The 14,364-nt window shown below is 41.0% G+C and overlaps 1 protein-coding gene across 1 annotated transcript in view; it reads right to left on the bottom strand.

Annotated features, from left to right (window-relative positions):
- Positions 1-14,364, bottom strand: part of PARN (poly(A)-specific ribonuclease) — a 175,481-nt gene that overhangs the window by 1,235 nt on the left and 159,882 nt on the right. Inside the window, exon 23 of the mRNA XM_028512738.1 lies at positions 10,022-10,215. Coding sequence (XP_028368539.1) covers positions 10,022-10,215 — 194 coding nt within the window. The remainder of the gene's footprint in view (positions 1-10,021; positions 10,216-14,364) is intronic.

Genomic DNA, 14,364 nt, shown 5'->3' with positions numbered 1-14,364 from the left:
CTCTGTTAATTTTACTGGAGTTAACATGCCTGCAGACGCTTACCACACCTCCCTGTGGCACACACACCAAATTCTTGGTTGGTGACCGTGCTGGGCACCTGCTCTTCAGAAAGGTCCCATACAATGGTGTAAATATCCACATTTCACAGATGCAAGCAGTTCAGTGAGGCTACGTGAGCACCAATGTGCAGAGCTGAGTGAAGAGGAACTAAGTCAGGAAAAGGCGTGTTCGTAATGGAAACTGCAGCAGACTAGGCACCCTAGCACGGCTGGTGTCATGCCTTACTTAAGCCGTAACTGAAGAGTTGGCAGGAAAAATGGGCAGAGCCAACCCCAGCTGCTAACACTCCAAGATTTCAAAAGGAAAGAGGTCTTTGATGATTCCTAGAATGAAGAGTAACTCTTAAAAAGAGATGCGATTCAGTGTCCCCAAAGAAAGAAACTGCTCAGCCGAGATTGACTCCTGTCAGTGACAGGAATGACTAAAGGTAACAGGATCTAAACACCTAAAATAACACGGGAATTTCAGCTAAAATGAGAAGTCCCACTTCTGATCACTTATTGAGATAAAATCCAGAGACACAGGATGAGCAGACTGGGCGAGGGGCACTTTGCAGATTTCACCACTGCTGACCATGCAAGTCTTGGGACCTCAATAAAGACTGCAAGACTTCTCCTGGGAAGGGAAGATGGAGATGGGCCACGTGAAAGAGAGTCACACGATACAGTAATAAAAGGAATAAAGACTGAAAAGCAAAACAAAGCACAAACACTCCCCTCCCCAGAACCACTAAAAATAGCAGATGGTCCATGATAAGAATAACTAGCCTGACCTTCTCACTCACACATTCAAGCAGTACCTATTGGAAAAGAGGAAAATAAAGTTGATAAGAGCATTTTTATAATTCACATATCGAAGAAATAGCAGCCACTAAAGGTAAAGGCCACAAAGCCAAATATGGGGAACTAAAATAAAGTAGCCAAGAGGGGAAAAAAAGATAAAGGGCTAAAAGCAACCACACTGCCATACTTATAGCCGCACCTGCGGTTAGATTGAGGGGAATGTGTGTTAGATGGAGGGGAATATATGGTACGCCACCATATACACAGGAAGTGACTCCATGAAGAGCAAGGGAGAAGTAACGGAAGAAGCTTTGGAGCTGGGCGCGTCTAGCATGGCCATTTTGTTAGCGGGGTGCCTCTGAACAACTCTCATAGCCTCGTCTGTAAGGTGGACTGGCTACTGCTTTATGCCACATGGGACTTTTGAGATACAGCAAAGTCACTGGTACAGAGCAAGTTTTTCATGCACATTAGGTCCCTTCTCCTTATCAATAAGGTGGCCTAACATTGAACATGGTTGCTCCACAGGAAGCCTACAACATGCACTTAGAGAAATGCCAATTTTCACTGCCTATAATATGTAGCTGCTGAGCAAGAATACTCATAGAGGAACCAGAACTTCAGGAACCCTCTACAGGACACCCAGACAAGAGGGGAGCTGGAGGTCACTGCCAGTGTTCTTTCTAGCACTTTCCACAAAGGGAACACTGAATACTGTCCAAGCATCAGTCTCAGAGCTAGTGGATAAGAAACAATGGTTCCCAGTGAACTCATTTTCACAGCCCTGTTTTACTACAATGCAAAAATTATTCAGGAACATTATTTCCTTTTATTTTTTTAAAAGATAGCATGTTTGTTTACTTTTAGAGAGAAGGAAAGGGAGAGAAACATCAGTGTGTGATTGTCTCTCACGTGGCCCCCACTGGGGACCTGGCCCACAACCCAGGCATGTGCCCTGACTGGGAATTAAACCAGTGACCCTTTGGTTCGCAGCCCGCACTCAATCCACTGAGCCACACCAACCCAGCCACATTTTTCCTTTTTAAAATAGATACTTAAGGACATCTATCTCTGGCTATGATGGACCCCAATCCATATCTTCCATCACATACAAAGATTAACTCACAATGGATCATACACCTAAATGTAAAACCTGAAACTATAAAATGACTAGAAGAAAACAGAGGAGAAAATCTTTGTAATCTTCAGTCAGACAAAGATTTCTTAAATATGACACCAAAGGCATAATGCAAGAAAAAAACTGATAAATCGGGTTCCATTAAATTTCTACTACTTGAAAAATACTGCTAAGAGAATGAAAAGATAGGTATTAGACTTATTGGGATGATCACTTTGTAAGTTATATAAATGTCTAATGACTACACCTGAAACTAATATAATATTGTGTCAACTTTAACTGAAAAAAAAAATTTAATTGTGGAAATAAAAGAACTCTATAAAATACACAGAAGGTATTGAGAGAGAGAGAGACAGAGAGAGAGACAGAGAGAGAGAGAGAAGTTTGGAATATTTTGCAAAACACCCAAAAGAGCTTGTATCCAGAATATATAAAGAACTCTGAAAACTCAAGAAGAAAACAAACAATGCAGTGGGAGAAAATGGGCAAAAGAAATGAGTAGACATTTCACTAAAGGAGGGATGTGGGCGGCAAATAATCGCATAAAGAGATACTTAACATCAATTAGGCATTAGGGAAAGTCAAATCAAAGCAACAATGAGACATCAGAACATACCCATCAGAATTGCTAAAAATGTCAATGCCAATACTTGTCAATGCACAGAGTTACTAGAACCCTCCTTCCCTGCTGGTAGGAATGCAAATGGTGCAGCTACTTTGGAAAACAGTACACCAGTTTCTTATGAAGGTAAAAATACACTTGCCACATGACCCAGCAATTCCACTCCTAGGTATTCACCCAAAAGAAATGAAAATTTAGTTCCTTCAAAAGCCTGTACCTAAATGTTTATAGCAACTTGATTCTTAGTAGCTGAAAACTGGTAACAATGTAAATGCCAACTGGTAAAATGGATAAATAAACAGCAATATGTCCATAATGCAGAATATTATTCAGCAATAAAGTGGAATGAACCATGAATACATACAATGTAAACGAATCTCAAATTCATTATACTAAATGAAAGACTCAAATGTTACCTACTGTATGATTCCACTTATATGATATCCTGAAAAAATATCATATAAAGTGATAAGAAAGTTTATCAGTGGTTGCCAGGATCTAGGGGTGAGGGTAGAAACTGACTACAAAGGAGTATGAGAGAGTCTCCTGGAATGACAGAACTGGTCTGTATCTCAATTATAGTCATTATTAAGTGAGTTGTCAAAAGACATCAAATTGTACATCTAAAAGTGATGACTTCTATTGTACGTAAATTATACTTTAACAAAGCTGTCCTGCAAAAGATATTAGGAATGTTGTTTAAAAAATCCAACAAAAGCTTCCCCGTGTTAGCTGGAGCGTTGTCCTGTGCGTGAAAACGGTTGTGGGTTCAATCCCTAGTCAGGGTGCATACGGGAGGCAACTGATAGATGTTTCTCTCTCACCTCGATGTTCTCTCTCTCAAATCAATTAAAAAAAACACATCCTTGGGTGATTAAAATTTTTTTAATTCAATGAAATTTTAATATAAAACATTATGCTGATAATTAAAATTATTTAGCCAAGAGCCGTGGCTGGGTGGCTCAGCTGGTTGGAGAGTCATCCCATACACCAAAAGGTTGCAGGTTCGATCCCCAGTCAGAGCGCATGCTGTGTGGGGGAGAGGGTGGGGAGCCAACTGATGTTTCTCTCTCTCTCCCTTCCTCTCTCTCTAAAACCAATAAACATTCTTGGGTGAGGATTTTTTAAAAAATTATTTGGCCGAGAGTTGTTTCTTTTTTAATGGACAAAAACAGGATACTAAACTGCATAGAGCATGATGCCAACAATGTATAAAAATGACAGGCAGAGTAAAACACATTAATAGAGTTATCAAGTAACCTATTTTTCTTCACTTCACAGATTTTCATAGTGAGCACATTATTTTTATTAACCAAAACAACGAAAGAAATTTAAAAGTGGTCAACAAAGTAGGTGATTGCTTCTTCTTACCTTTCCATAAACTACAGTGGAGAAGAAGGAACTCTGAAAGGTAAGCCATCTCTTCCCTCAGGTGAATCCAAAACAGAATCTAAAGACTACACAGTACACTGGAAACACGCTATGGTATCATTTTCTCCAGAGTGGAAATCTGCATTCAGAAAGATCCCTCCGGGTGCCATGTGAACTTTCTAACTAGGAAAGGCTCCAAAGGGCCTGGTGCCAGGGTGGTTTCCCACAGCCAGCAGGCAGAGCTGCCCCAGATGGCTTATGGGGGCCCCAGAGGGTTGCCAAGAGGGCAGAAATGTGCTGAGCAAACTGCCCCACAGCACAGCACAGTACACACCTTGTTTCCCACATTTAGTCTGGAAACCACTTTAACTGAACAATTACAAAGCTGCTTGGGAGGTCACTGGGCCTTCCTAGCCAGATTGCTCAGGTGAGCGACGGCAACAACTGTAGACCTTGTTTCTGTCTCCGAGGAGACCTGCAATAGCACGAGGAGACGGCTGCTCTAAGTAGATTCTAAATTTCTATAATGATTAGTCAAGACTCCAATATAACTCACAGCTCTTGGCAAACATTTAAAGGTCTAATGTGTTGTGTTTTAAATGCAAAGGGAGAAAGTGTCTCTATTATATGACAAGATCGTCAACAGGACAGTCGATGTCTCTTGCTATTCATACCTCCATGGCCGCTGTTTAGAGGGGTGCCGACGGGACCTCCAGCTACTGGACTGTCCATCAGCATTCTGAGAGTAGCCAGTCTGCTCAGTGTCAGGCTACTCCTCTTGGCCCTGCAGGTGAGGCTGGGGTTTCTCCAGGCCCTGGGGACACTATTTACTTAGTCATCAAAAACAGGTATGCTATGGAAGCCCACCTATTAAACACTGCCTGGGGAACATTTCCCTGAGACAGTTTATTCCAGCATAAATGGCATAGAAAATTGTTTTCCTTTATGTGCCAACAGAGAATTCACCTCAAATTCCTCAAAGGAAAAGTAGATAGTACTACCAACCTACACTAATCACAATAAATAGAAAGGGGAACATATACATTTGCTTCTTAAAAATAGGATGGAAACAACAAAGCCTAAGAGAAAGATATTTATTATGTGTATAATATGTACATAAAACAGAAGCTTTAAAGGAGAGTGGTCGCTTGGATTTTTATCACATGACTTCATCATTTGAAAGTTGAGGTTGGTTAACTGTTTCTGATCCAGAAGAGCTGCCAGAAATACTCACCTTTGTACATAAAGAGTCCTTTGCTTCCTCTAAACCTCACATACTGCAGAGTGTGCAGTGTGCGGGCTCTGGATTGGACAGCACCCGCCCTAGCCCCAGCTATATTTGACTTTGGCAGTTTGTAACTCTTTGAGCCTTGGTTTCCTATAGAAATTGAGTATGTATACCTTACTGGGTTTTTATAAGGATTAACAAGGTAACTAAAGACATTCCCAGTACAATGTCTGGTATTATTATTTAAATTTAAATGGTAATTTGGGTCATTTTGTTACCTAGAAAAGGATCTAATACTCAACTCTTCATGAACCCTAGATATTTAAATGTATAACTAAGAAAAACAGCACTGTTTTGTGTGGTGTTTATTGAGCTTCCTCTGTCCCAGGATTGCCATGGTAGATGATTCTATGGTCTTACTTTTTGCTACCTCCTCCTTGGAAAAGAGAAAATTCCCTAAAGATGAAGCACCACCTTTCATGTTTTTCATGCCTTCACTGACTGTGCTGGGCACCCAGCACACCTCTGTGAATCCCTGAGTACCTGTCAAGACACTCTCCCCAGGAGAAGAGCCCAGGCTTGACACCTTAGCCTGTGTCTGTGGGCCAGACTGTCCATGCCGTACAGAACACTCTAACGCAGTTCCAGCCAACACCCAGACTAGGCCCTCGCAGTCCCTGGAGTGTGAGAGTGGAACACAGACCCTTCCCAGGGCTGGCCTCTGTACTCTCAGTATTACAGGACTTTATTAAAGTAACTGGGCAGTCAAAGTTGGCTGTTTCAACAGCTTCAGCATCTGATCACTTGACCTACATCCTGCTCATACTATTAGGACTCAACACAACAAACCAACTGAAAAGGGTCCACCATACTTCTGCCTGGGCAATGATGGAAGGTCTTACTCAGTGAGCATGCTCCAGAAGAAAGCTCAATTCTCTCAAGTTCTCTAGTTCAATTAAAAGTTGTCAAGATGTCTCTCTCTTTTTTAGCAGCACTGACAATGAAGTACAAAATCTATCATTTTTTTCTAGCTCACATCTAGTAGCAGTGACAGCTTTACTGTCAATGGGAGAGGGGGAAAAATCCCTATTTTAATGATGGTATTATAAATTCAAAACCCCAAATAACTCATATAAAGTTTTCCCTTAAAATGATGTAAGTTATAAAAGGAGCTAATCTATTAATGCAGTCTATTATTAGGTATTTTAATTTTAATACCTTTAAGATATGCTGAGATAGAAGGTAAAAACTGAAATCTTGTCCCTGACAAGTAACAGATAAGCTGAAAAATTCAAAAGAGAATGAGATATGAAGGAAAGGATGCTCAGGGTGATCTCTAAAAGTTATACTAACATTTAATATTTAACATGTTGAGCAGGTACAACTGGCAGTGGTAACAAGGTGTCACAGATGAAGACTCGGTATGCTGCAGATTAAAAACTTCTCCAATACTTATTTTAAGGAAAGAAAGGGAGGCAAGTAAAAGGAGATACCCCCATTCAAAAAGTCAGTTCAAATATATAATCCAGGTTTCAAAAGTTTTCATTTAAGTTAGGTCTCAACAGACTGTACAAAAAGCTTCTGTGACATTTTGCTGCTTTTTTTATTTCATTATCAGTGAGATACAGAAAACTCCCTACAGTTAGACTGGACCACATGCGAAAAAAGGAATTAACTGAAACACAAGTTCCTAGGTCTTGGGTATGAGTCAAGTTCCACTGCTTTACTACCTTCAACTTGATTGTTGGTTCCGCTGAGCACTCTGCTGAGCATGGCAACTGTCACGATGTAAGAGGTGCAGGGAAGGAATTATGGCGGCTAGGCTGGTGCCCCTCTTATCCAGAGCAGACAATACATAACTATGCTTATAAGCACCGGCTTTCTTATACAGAATCAAGGGCTCCAGGACCGTGGGCAAGTCACGTAATCTTTTAGGTCTCATTTTCTTAATTATAAATCAGCTCATGATGACTACCTCAGATATTCAAATGAAAGAATTTCTGACTTCCGGCCAAGACAGAGGCATACATAGACACACTGTACCTCTTCACGCTACCAAAAGGAGGACATCAAAAAATTTAAAAACAAAAACCAACCAAAACGGCCAGAAAATCAAACTGTATGGAAGTCTAACAACCAAGGAGTTAAAGAAGAAATATTCATCCAGACCAGTAGGAGGGGTGGAGATGGGCAGTCGGGATGGAGAGGACCCATGGCAAGGTGGCTGCTGGAGAACCAGACAAGGTGGTGGCTGGCAGAGAGGGTGGTCCCACATTTGCATGTGGATAAATTGGGAGGAACAACTGGGGAGCGAGACAGATCACACAACCAAGGGTTCCAGTGCAGGGAAAATAAAGCCCCAAAACCTCTGACAGAAAAACCTGTGAGGGTTGCAGCAGCTAAAGAAACTCCCAGCCTTACAGGAGAATTCGCTGGAGAGACCCACAAGGTCCTAGAATGTACACAAACCCACCCATCCAGAAATCAGTACCAGAAGGGCCTAATTTGCTTGTGGGTAGTAGAGGAAATGATTGAAAGCCTGCCAGAGACCTGAGCAAGTGGCACCGTTCCCTCTCAGAACCCTCCACCACATACAGCGCCACAATGCAGGAATGTGGATTGCCCTGCCCTGAAGAATACCTAAGGCTCTGCCCCTTACTACATAACAGGCCTGTAGAGACAAAACAATACATCTCAAATGAAAGAAGAGATCAAAACTCCAGAAAAAATACAACTAAGAGATGAAGAGACAGCCAACCTATCTGATGCACAGTTCAAAACACTGGTAATCATGATGTTCACAGAAACAGTTGAGTATGGTCGCAAAATAGAGGGAAAAGTGAAGGCTATGAAAAGTGAATTAAAGGAATATGCACAGAGAACCAACAGTGATGGGAAGGAAACTGAGATTCAAACCAACGGTTTGGAGCAGAAGGAAGAAAGAAACATTCAACAAGAACAGAATGAAGAAAGAAAAATTCAAAAAAATGAGGAGGCTTAGGAACCTCTGGGATAACTTTAAACATTTCAATGTGTGAATCATAGGGGTGCCAGAAGGAAAAGAGGAAGAGCAACAAATTGAAAACTTATTTGAAAAAATAGTGGAGAAATTCCCTAATCTGGCAAAAGAAATAGACTTCCAGAAAGTCCAGGAAGCTCAGAGAGTCCCACAGAAGTTGGACCCAAGGAGGAACACACCAAGGCACATCATAATTAAGTTACCCAGGATTAAAGATAAGGAGAGAATCTTAAAAGCAGCCAGAGAAAAGGAGACAGCTACCTACAAAGGAGTTCCCATGAGACTATCAACTGATTTCTCAAAAAAAAAAAAAACCTTACAGGGAAGAAGGAGCTGGAATGAAGTATTCCAAGTCATGAAAGACAAGGACATACATCCAAGATGACTCTACCCAGCAAAGCTTTCATTTTGAATGGAAGGGCAGATAAAGTGCTTCTCAGATAAGGTCAAGTTGAAGTGAAGGGGTTCATCATCACCAAGCCCTTATTATATGAAATGTTAAAGTGATTTACCTAAGGAAAAGATCAAAAACTATGAACAGTAAAATGACAACAAACACAACTATCAACAACTGAATCTAAAAAACAAAACAAAAAACAAAAACCAACTAAGCAAACAACTAGCACAGGACAGAATCCGAGAAATGGAGATCACATGGAGGGTTAGCAGCAGGGAGGGGGAGGGGGAAGATATGGAAAAGGTACAGAGAATAAGAAGCATAATGGTAGGCACAAAATAGACAGGGGGAGGGTAAGAATAGTATAGGAAATGGAGAAGCTGAAGAATTTATATGTAGGACCCATGGACATGAACTAAGGGCGGGGGAATGTTGGGAAGGTAAGGCGGAGGGGAATAAAGGGGAAAATGCGACAACTGTAATAGCATAATCAATAAAATACATTAAAAAAAAAGAATTTCTGTTAAGCATTAGGTGTCCATGCAGATCCTTGGCAAACACTCAGTCAGCGGCTATAATTACTGTCACCTTGACTGCTGCCTCACCAGGTTATGGCTGGATGTGACAGGCAAGCCCTTACCTACCTCACACTCCAGCCCTGTATACAGCCTGCTATGAAGGACTAGGTTAGGCCATGGACACCCCAGAGCATAAATGGGTGGCAGAGAAGACGTGTGTTTCGGCTTTGGGTGGGCTGGGGTTCACCTCTGGGTCTGCTGCTTACTAGCAGCTACACGGACCTGCCTGTGTTTCTCCACCTCCCTGAGCCCAGACACCTGAATCACTAAAACAAGGACAGTAATTTCCTACATCTGGGCTGTTGTGAAAATGAAATTAAATAAGGAGAGAAAAAGACTCCTATTACAGCATCCAGCACATAGTAAGCTCTCAACATGTGCTAATTTCCTGTTTCCTTTGCTCCTTATATAATTCTGCTTATGAGAGAAATCCAGGCTGCCTGGGTTTTCGTGGGAACAGTGAAAACTGCTACTGAAAATAGCATGTGTAGGAGTAGGCCTCCATGCAAACTTAAATGTACATTTAAAATACAGAGGCTACTTTAAACACATCAGCAAAACCTCTAAACCATGGAGAAGGCAGAGAAGGTACCAAATAGACTAACCATCGAGCCCCCCCACTCTAACCCCCTTCTTGTTGAGAGCCATGGCTTTTAAGGGATTCCTCAAATTACTTAAACGGTCCTAACAACATCTGGTCCCGTGGAACAAGACATGGGCCTTGCTACCAACTGAAGCCCTGCTGTGCCTTTTCCCACAAAATATGCGTTTCTGCAGCACTGAAGAGTACACAACTCTAGAACTTTAGAAAGAGCCAATCCAAACCTGCTGGAGAATGGTCCTTCTTCATTCTTTTAAATTTCTTAGTCTTTTTCCTTTTTTCCGAGGGTGATTCTGCACAGGTATCTGTCTGCTCAAGTTCAAGGTCAGATATCTCTTCTGATACTCTGGCCTCGGAGCCCGTGTCTGCTTGATTGGGACTCAGACTTCTCTTTCTCACTGTGCTGGTGGCTGTAAGACTGAAATGCAAACAGTGAAACAACATGAAAGGTGTTAATAGTAACAGGAAGACTAGCTTATAAAAGTATCTTAATACTGTTAATTCTATTAACACTTAACTAGCAATAAAAAATATGGCAGTTTCTGCCTGTACGTGCAAGTTAAAACATTATTTTGAACTGAAGTCTAAAAGTTTACCCATGAAAAGCTTATTCAGAAGAAAGTTCTGCATTACACTTGTGCAGAGCTATATACAAATCTAAGTTGTTTTTAATGCCTAAAGAACAAATTTTTAAAGAAAACCCCTGGTCTCTATTTTGGTAGAGCTACCATAACAAAACAACAGTCTTGAAGACATTACATCAGAAGCTAGCATTGTTACCTTCACGACTACCTAATGGATATACAGCAGGACACAAGGAACCTTGAGTCAGTTCGCACACTGCTCACGCACCTGAACACGATTCCAGGGCGTACCCTGCATTCCTCATCCTCTCCTATTCCAAAAGGTGTTAAATGTATAATTAAACCTGGCTTCATTTTTAAAGCTTTATAGGATTTGACATGTTGAATTAAATCAGATCATGTCCCAATTTTTCCTTAAGAAAATATGTTCCCTGAAATATAACTTGATAAAAACAGAGTCTACATGACCAGTGTGAATCCTGTCTCTTCTAAAATGGGTCTTACAAATAGATTTTTTATTACAGTCCCCCAGTTACAAAAAGCTTTAAAAAATCAAGTCATTCCACCTTCAACATTCTCCTACCTAAGCCTTCCCTAGGAAATGAATATTTTTCAATGTTACATGTATTAAGAACACTGCCGCCACCACCACCACTCTGGCTACTAAATTATGTACTATTGTGTGGTCAAGACTGTATAACCTGAATGCAATCATGAAGAAACATCACACAAACCCAAAGGAAAAATATCTTACTGAAAAAAAATGTGTTGCAGAATTGGTGTTCTTCAAAGATGTCATAAAGAAAACTAAAGAGACATGAAAGTTACATGGAATATATTATAGCAACTGAATCTTATACTGGAGGGGGGGGAAAGCTGTAAAGATAATGTTAGATCAAATAATCAAACAGATATAAACAGTAGATTAAATGTTAGATCAATGTTCAATTGCCAAGGTTGATAACTGTACTATAGTTATATTACAGACTATCCTTATTTAGAACATTTGGGGATTAAGGACCATGATACATCAAACTTCCTCTCAAATGATTCAGGAAAAAAGTAATAGCGTTGGTGGAGGGGTGGGGGTGGAAGGAGTAAGGAGAGAGAAAAGTGAAAGGGAGAGAGAGAACGCAATACAGACTGGGTGCACAGAGTCTAAGCCTCCCACTTTACGACTTCTATAGGTTGTATGACTTTAAGCAAACTGACATATTGTGAAATCAACTTTACCATAGGCTAACTGATATAAACAGAAGTTAAGTTCCAATAGCCTCTCCTCAACGTTGTAATAAAACAACATCGAAAGAAACGGTGAGGACCTGCTATACAGATAGAGAGAGGGAGGGGGAAAGGAAGAGAGTGTGTGTATAGAAAGAAAAAAAAAAAAGAAGCAAAGTGTTAACAATGGGTGAACCTGGGTAAAGAGTGTGTGTGTGTGTGCACGCTATCATTATAAGATTGTTAGATAGGACAAGGGTCTCAATGTCTGGACAGCTCTAAATGTTATTCTTGCTAAATGTTAAAATGTAGCGCAGTATTTTGCAGCTGCAGCAATAAACAGGATGAGCTTGAGAGGAACTCAGACAGGTAAGTGTAGTAAACTAAAAAGAAGAACTGACCAAATGGTGTATGTAGACATTTCCTTCAAAGCCTTCTTTCAAAGACCCAGAGCCTTGAATATGAACCCCTCCCTCCTTTACTTGCTGCAAATAAATAAAACTACCTTGTGACAATATCTTGAAGAGAATGCCTTGACTATTATACAACTGAATGCCTATCCAGCCACCCTGGCTCACACCCTTGAAGCCGGCCACCTGTCCCTGAGTCCTACTCCTTCAGAGAAATGCACCCCCCATTGATCAGTATTCCACCAACTTAGCAAGTGTCTCCCCTGGGCCACCCCAAACAGCCTCCAGTCCTGCTCATTTTCTTTCTACCTACCATCAGCCCAGCTCTTTCCTCACCCACCGTTACTGTGGGCCCTCCTTATCGTGCCCCAGAGTCAAAAGAGGATCCTAATTAGCTCATCTCTCCCTCTCCTCTTCTTTCCAGTCTCCCTTCCCTTAAGAGCCATTCCTTCCAATGTTGCCAAACTTCTTCCAAAGCAGAAATTTCATCAAGATGTTCCTAGCTCAAAAACTTCTATGGCTCTCCACTACAAAACTAAATTTAAACTGCCTGGCATACCATCCAGGAATTGCTGTCCTCTGGATCTCAACCTGCTTTTCTAGCCTTATCTTCCACTAGGCAGTCAAGTCGCAAAGACAATACGCATTACCCTTAATGAATCCCATTACATGCACTTTCTCATATATCCACCATCCCTTTGGAGAGCTTATCAGCCTCCGTACACCCTGTATTCCCCATTTCAGTGTTGTTTGTGCCAGGACCCTACTGCTCATTTTTTCCTGCTCAAATACCACTAGCCTTGAGAACGTTCCCCAGTTCCTCTGCCTAGTGTTCCTCTCCTTCCCTGCTCCCCATAACACTTGGTTTGTCTGTCTCAAGGGGCAATTAAGTCACCCATCATTATTTATAGTAAATAAAAATGGGGAACAGTGCAGGTGCCCATCAACAGGAGAATGGGTAAAGAAACTGTGGTATACAGATACAATAAAAACAAGGCAGCAATAGCAGTAAGAAGTACTGATATTTGTAAAAACATAGATGAATCTCGAAAATATTCTAAGTGAATAAAGCCTTAACAGAAAAGAGTGTGTATTTCATAATTCATTTATATGAAATTCCAGAAATGCTTAAACTAATCTATGGAAAAAACTCAGAAGACTGATGGGGTAGGGGAGGGGCAGATGGAGCTTGACTGGGGGACACAAGGGAACATTTTCTGAGGTGATGTTAATGCTCTTTCTTCATAGGAGTATGCTTTTGTCAAATGTTAGGTGGATATGCTCTAAACATGGGACTGATTCTTTCATCTTATCATTAATTGTAAAATAATGATTTTGTAGGCAATTGCTGGAACACAGAGTTTTTACCCTAACCATAGGCTACTGTGGTATTTTTGCCCAACAAGGCCCATAAATCTGTCAGTTCCCTCTACACAAACATCTGAGAGTCTACAACGTGTTAGAGACTATGCTACAATACAATCTTGCCTCTGGAAGGTTATTGTTTTTACATAACTTTTAAGATTACAAAGCATTTTCATAAACATTTTCTGCTATTTTGGAATATATGTCTTAGTTCCTAATCTGTAGTTTGTGCTATCAAATAAGAATCCTTTCTAGGAAGCACTATTATTTATGGAACATCTTGCCTGAAAAAGCCTTCAGATGTGTCTGAAATGGAATACATTTCATGTTTGCATACTGTGACAATGAAAAAGATACCCACTAAAAAGGGCCCCTGGTGGCTAACTGGGATCAAATTTTATAAAACAAAGCCTAGCAACTATTTCAGCACAGGGACCTCTCACACAAAATGCACTTCACAGAAAAGCCTGTAGTGAACTGCCTGCCTGCACCGTGTTTCTGCCACCTGAGCCAGCCCTTATAAAGGAGTTCCTGGAACATTATTTCAACCAATAGGACTGAGGCTTTCCCCACCGATCAAAACTATACAGCTATATCTCCATCAACATCTTCACTGACCAATCGGGGCAGCTCCATTCTGACCAATCAGGAAAGTGTCTTTTGGACCAATCAAACTGCCAAGACTTCAAGTCCTCATCTGTATAAGGACACACCAATCAGTGACCAGGGTGGGGGACTTCTGTCTGTATAAGCCACCTGCCCTCTGGCTCTGAAAGTCCACCTTCCCTTGCCACTGACAACTGTGTTTCCCCACAGCTGTGCTGTTTGAGCTTTTTTGCACTGAATCAAGTTTCCTTTTTCATTGCACTCCAAATTGGGGATTCCTGTTTTGTTGAATTGGCACCAAAGGCCGTCAGTTAACAATATGTATTTATATATGTATGTAATACGCACACCAACATAGAATCTCCTCAACTAGCATTCTCT

Source organism: Phyllostomus discolor, chromosome 3, assembly GCF_004126475.2.
Source record: "Phyllostomus discolor isolate MPI-MPIP mPhyDis1 chromosome 3, mPhyDis1.pri.v3, whole genome shotgun sequence".
Classification (NCBI taxonomy): Eukaryota; Metazoa; Chordata; class Mammalia; order Chiroptera; family Phyllostomidae; genus Phyllostomus; species Phyllostomus discolor.
The sequence above is the reverse complement of the archived record's forward strand: the minus strand, read 5'-3'. Positions and strand labels throughout refer to the sequence as shown.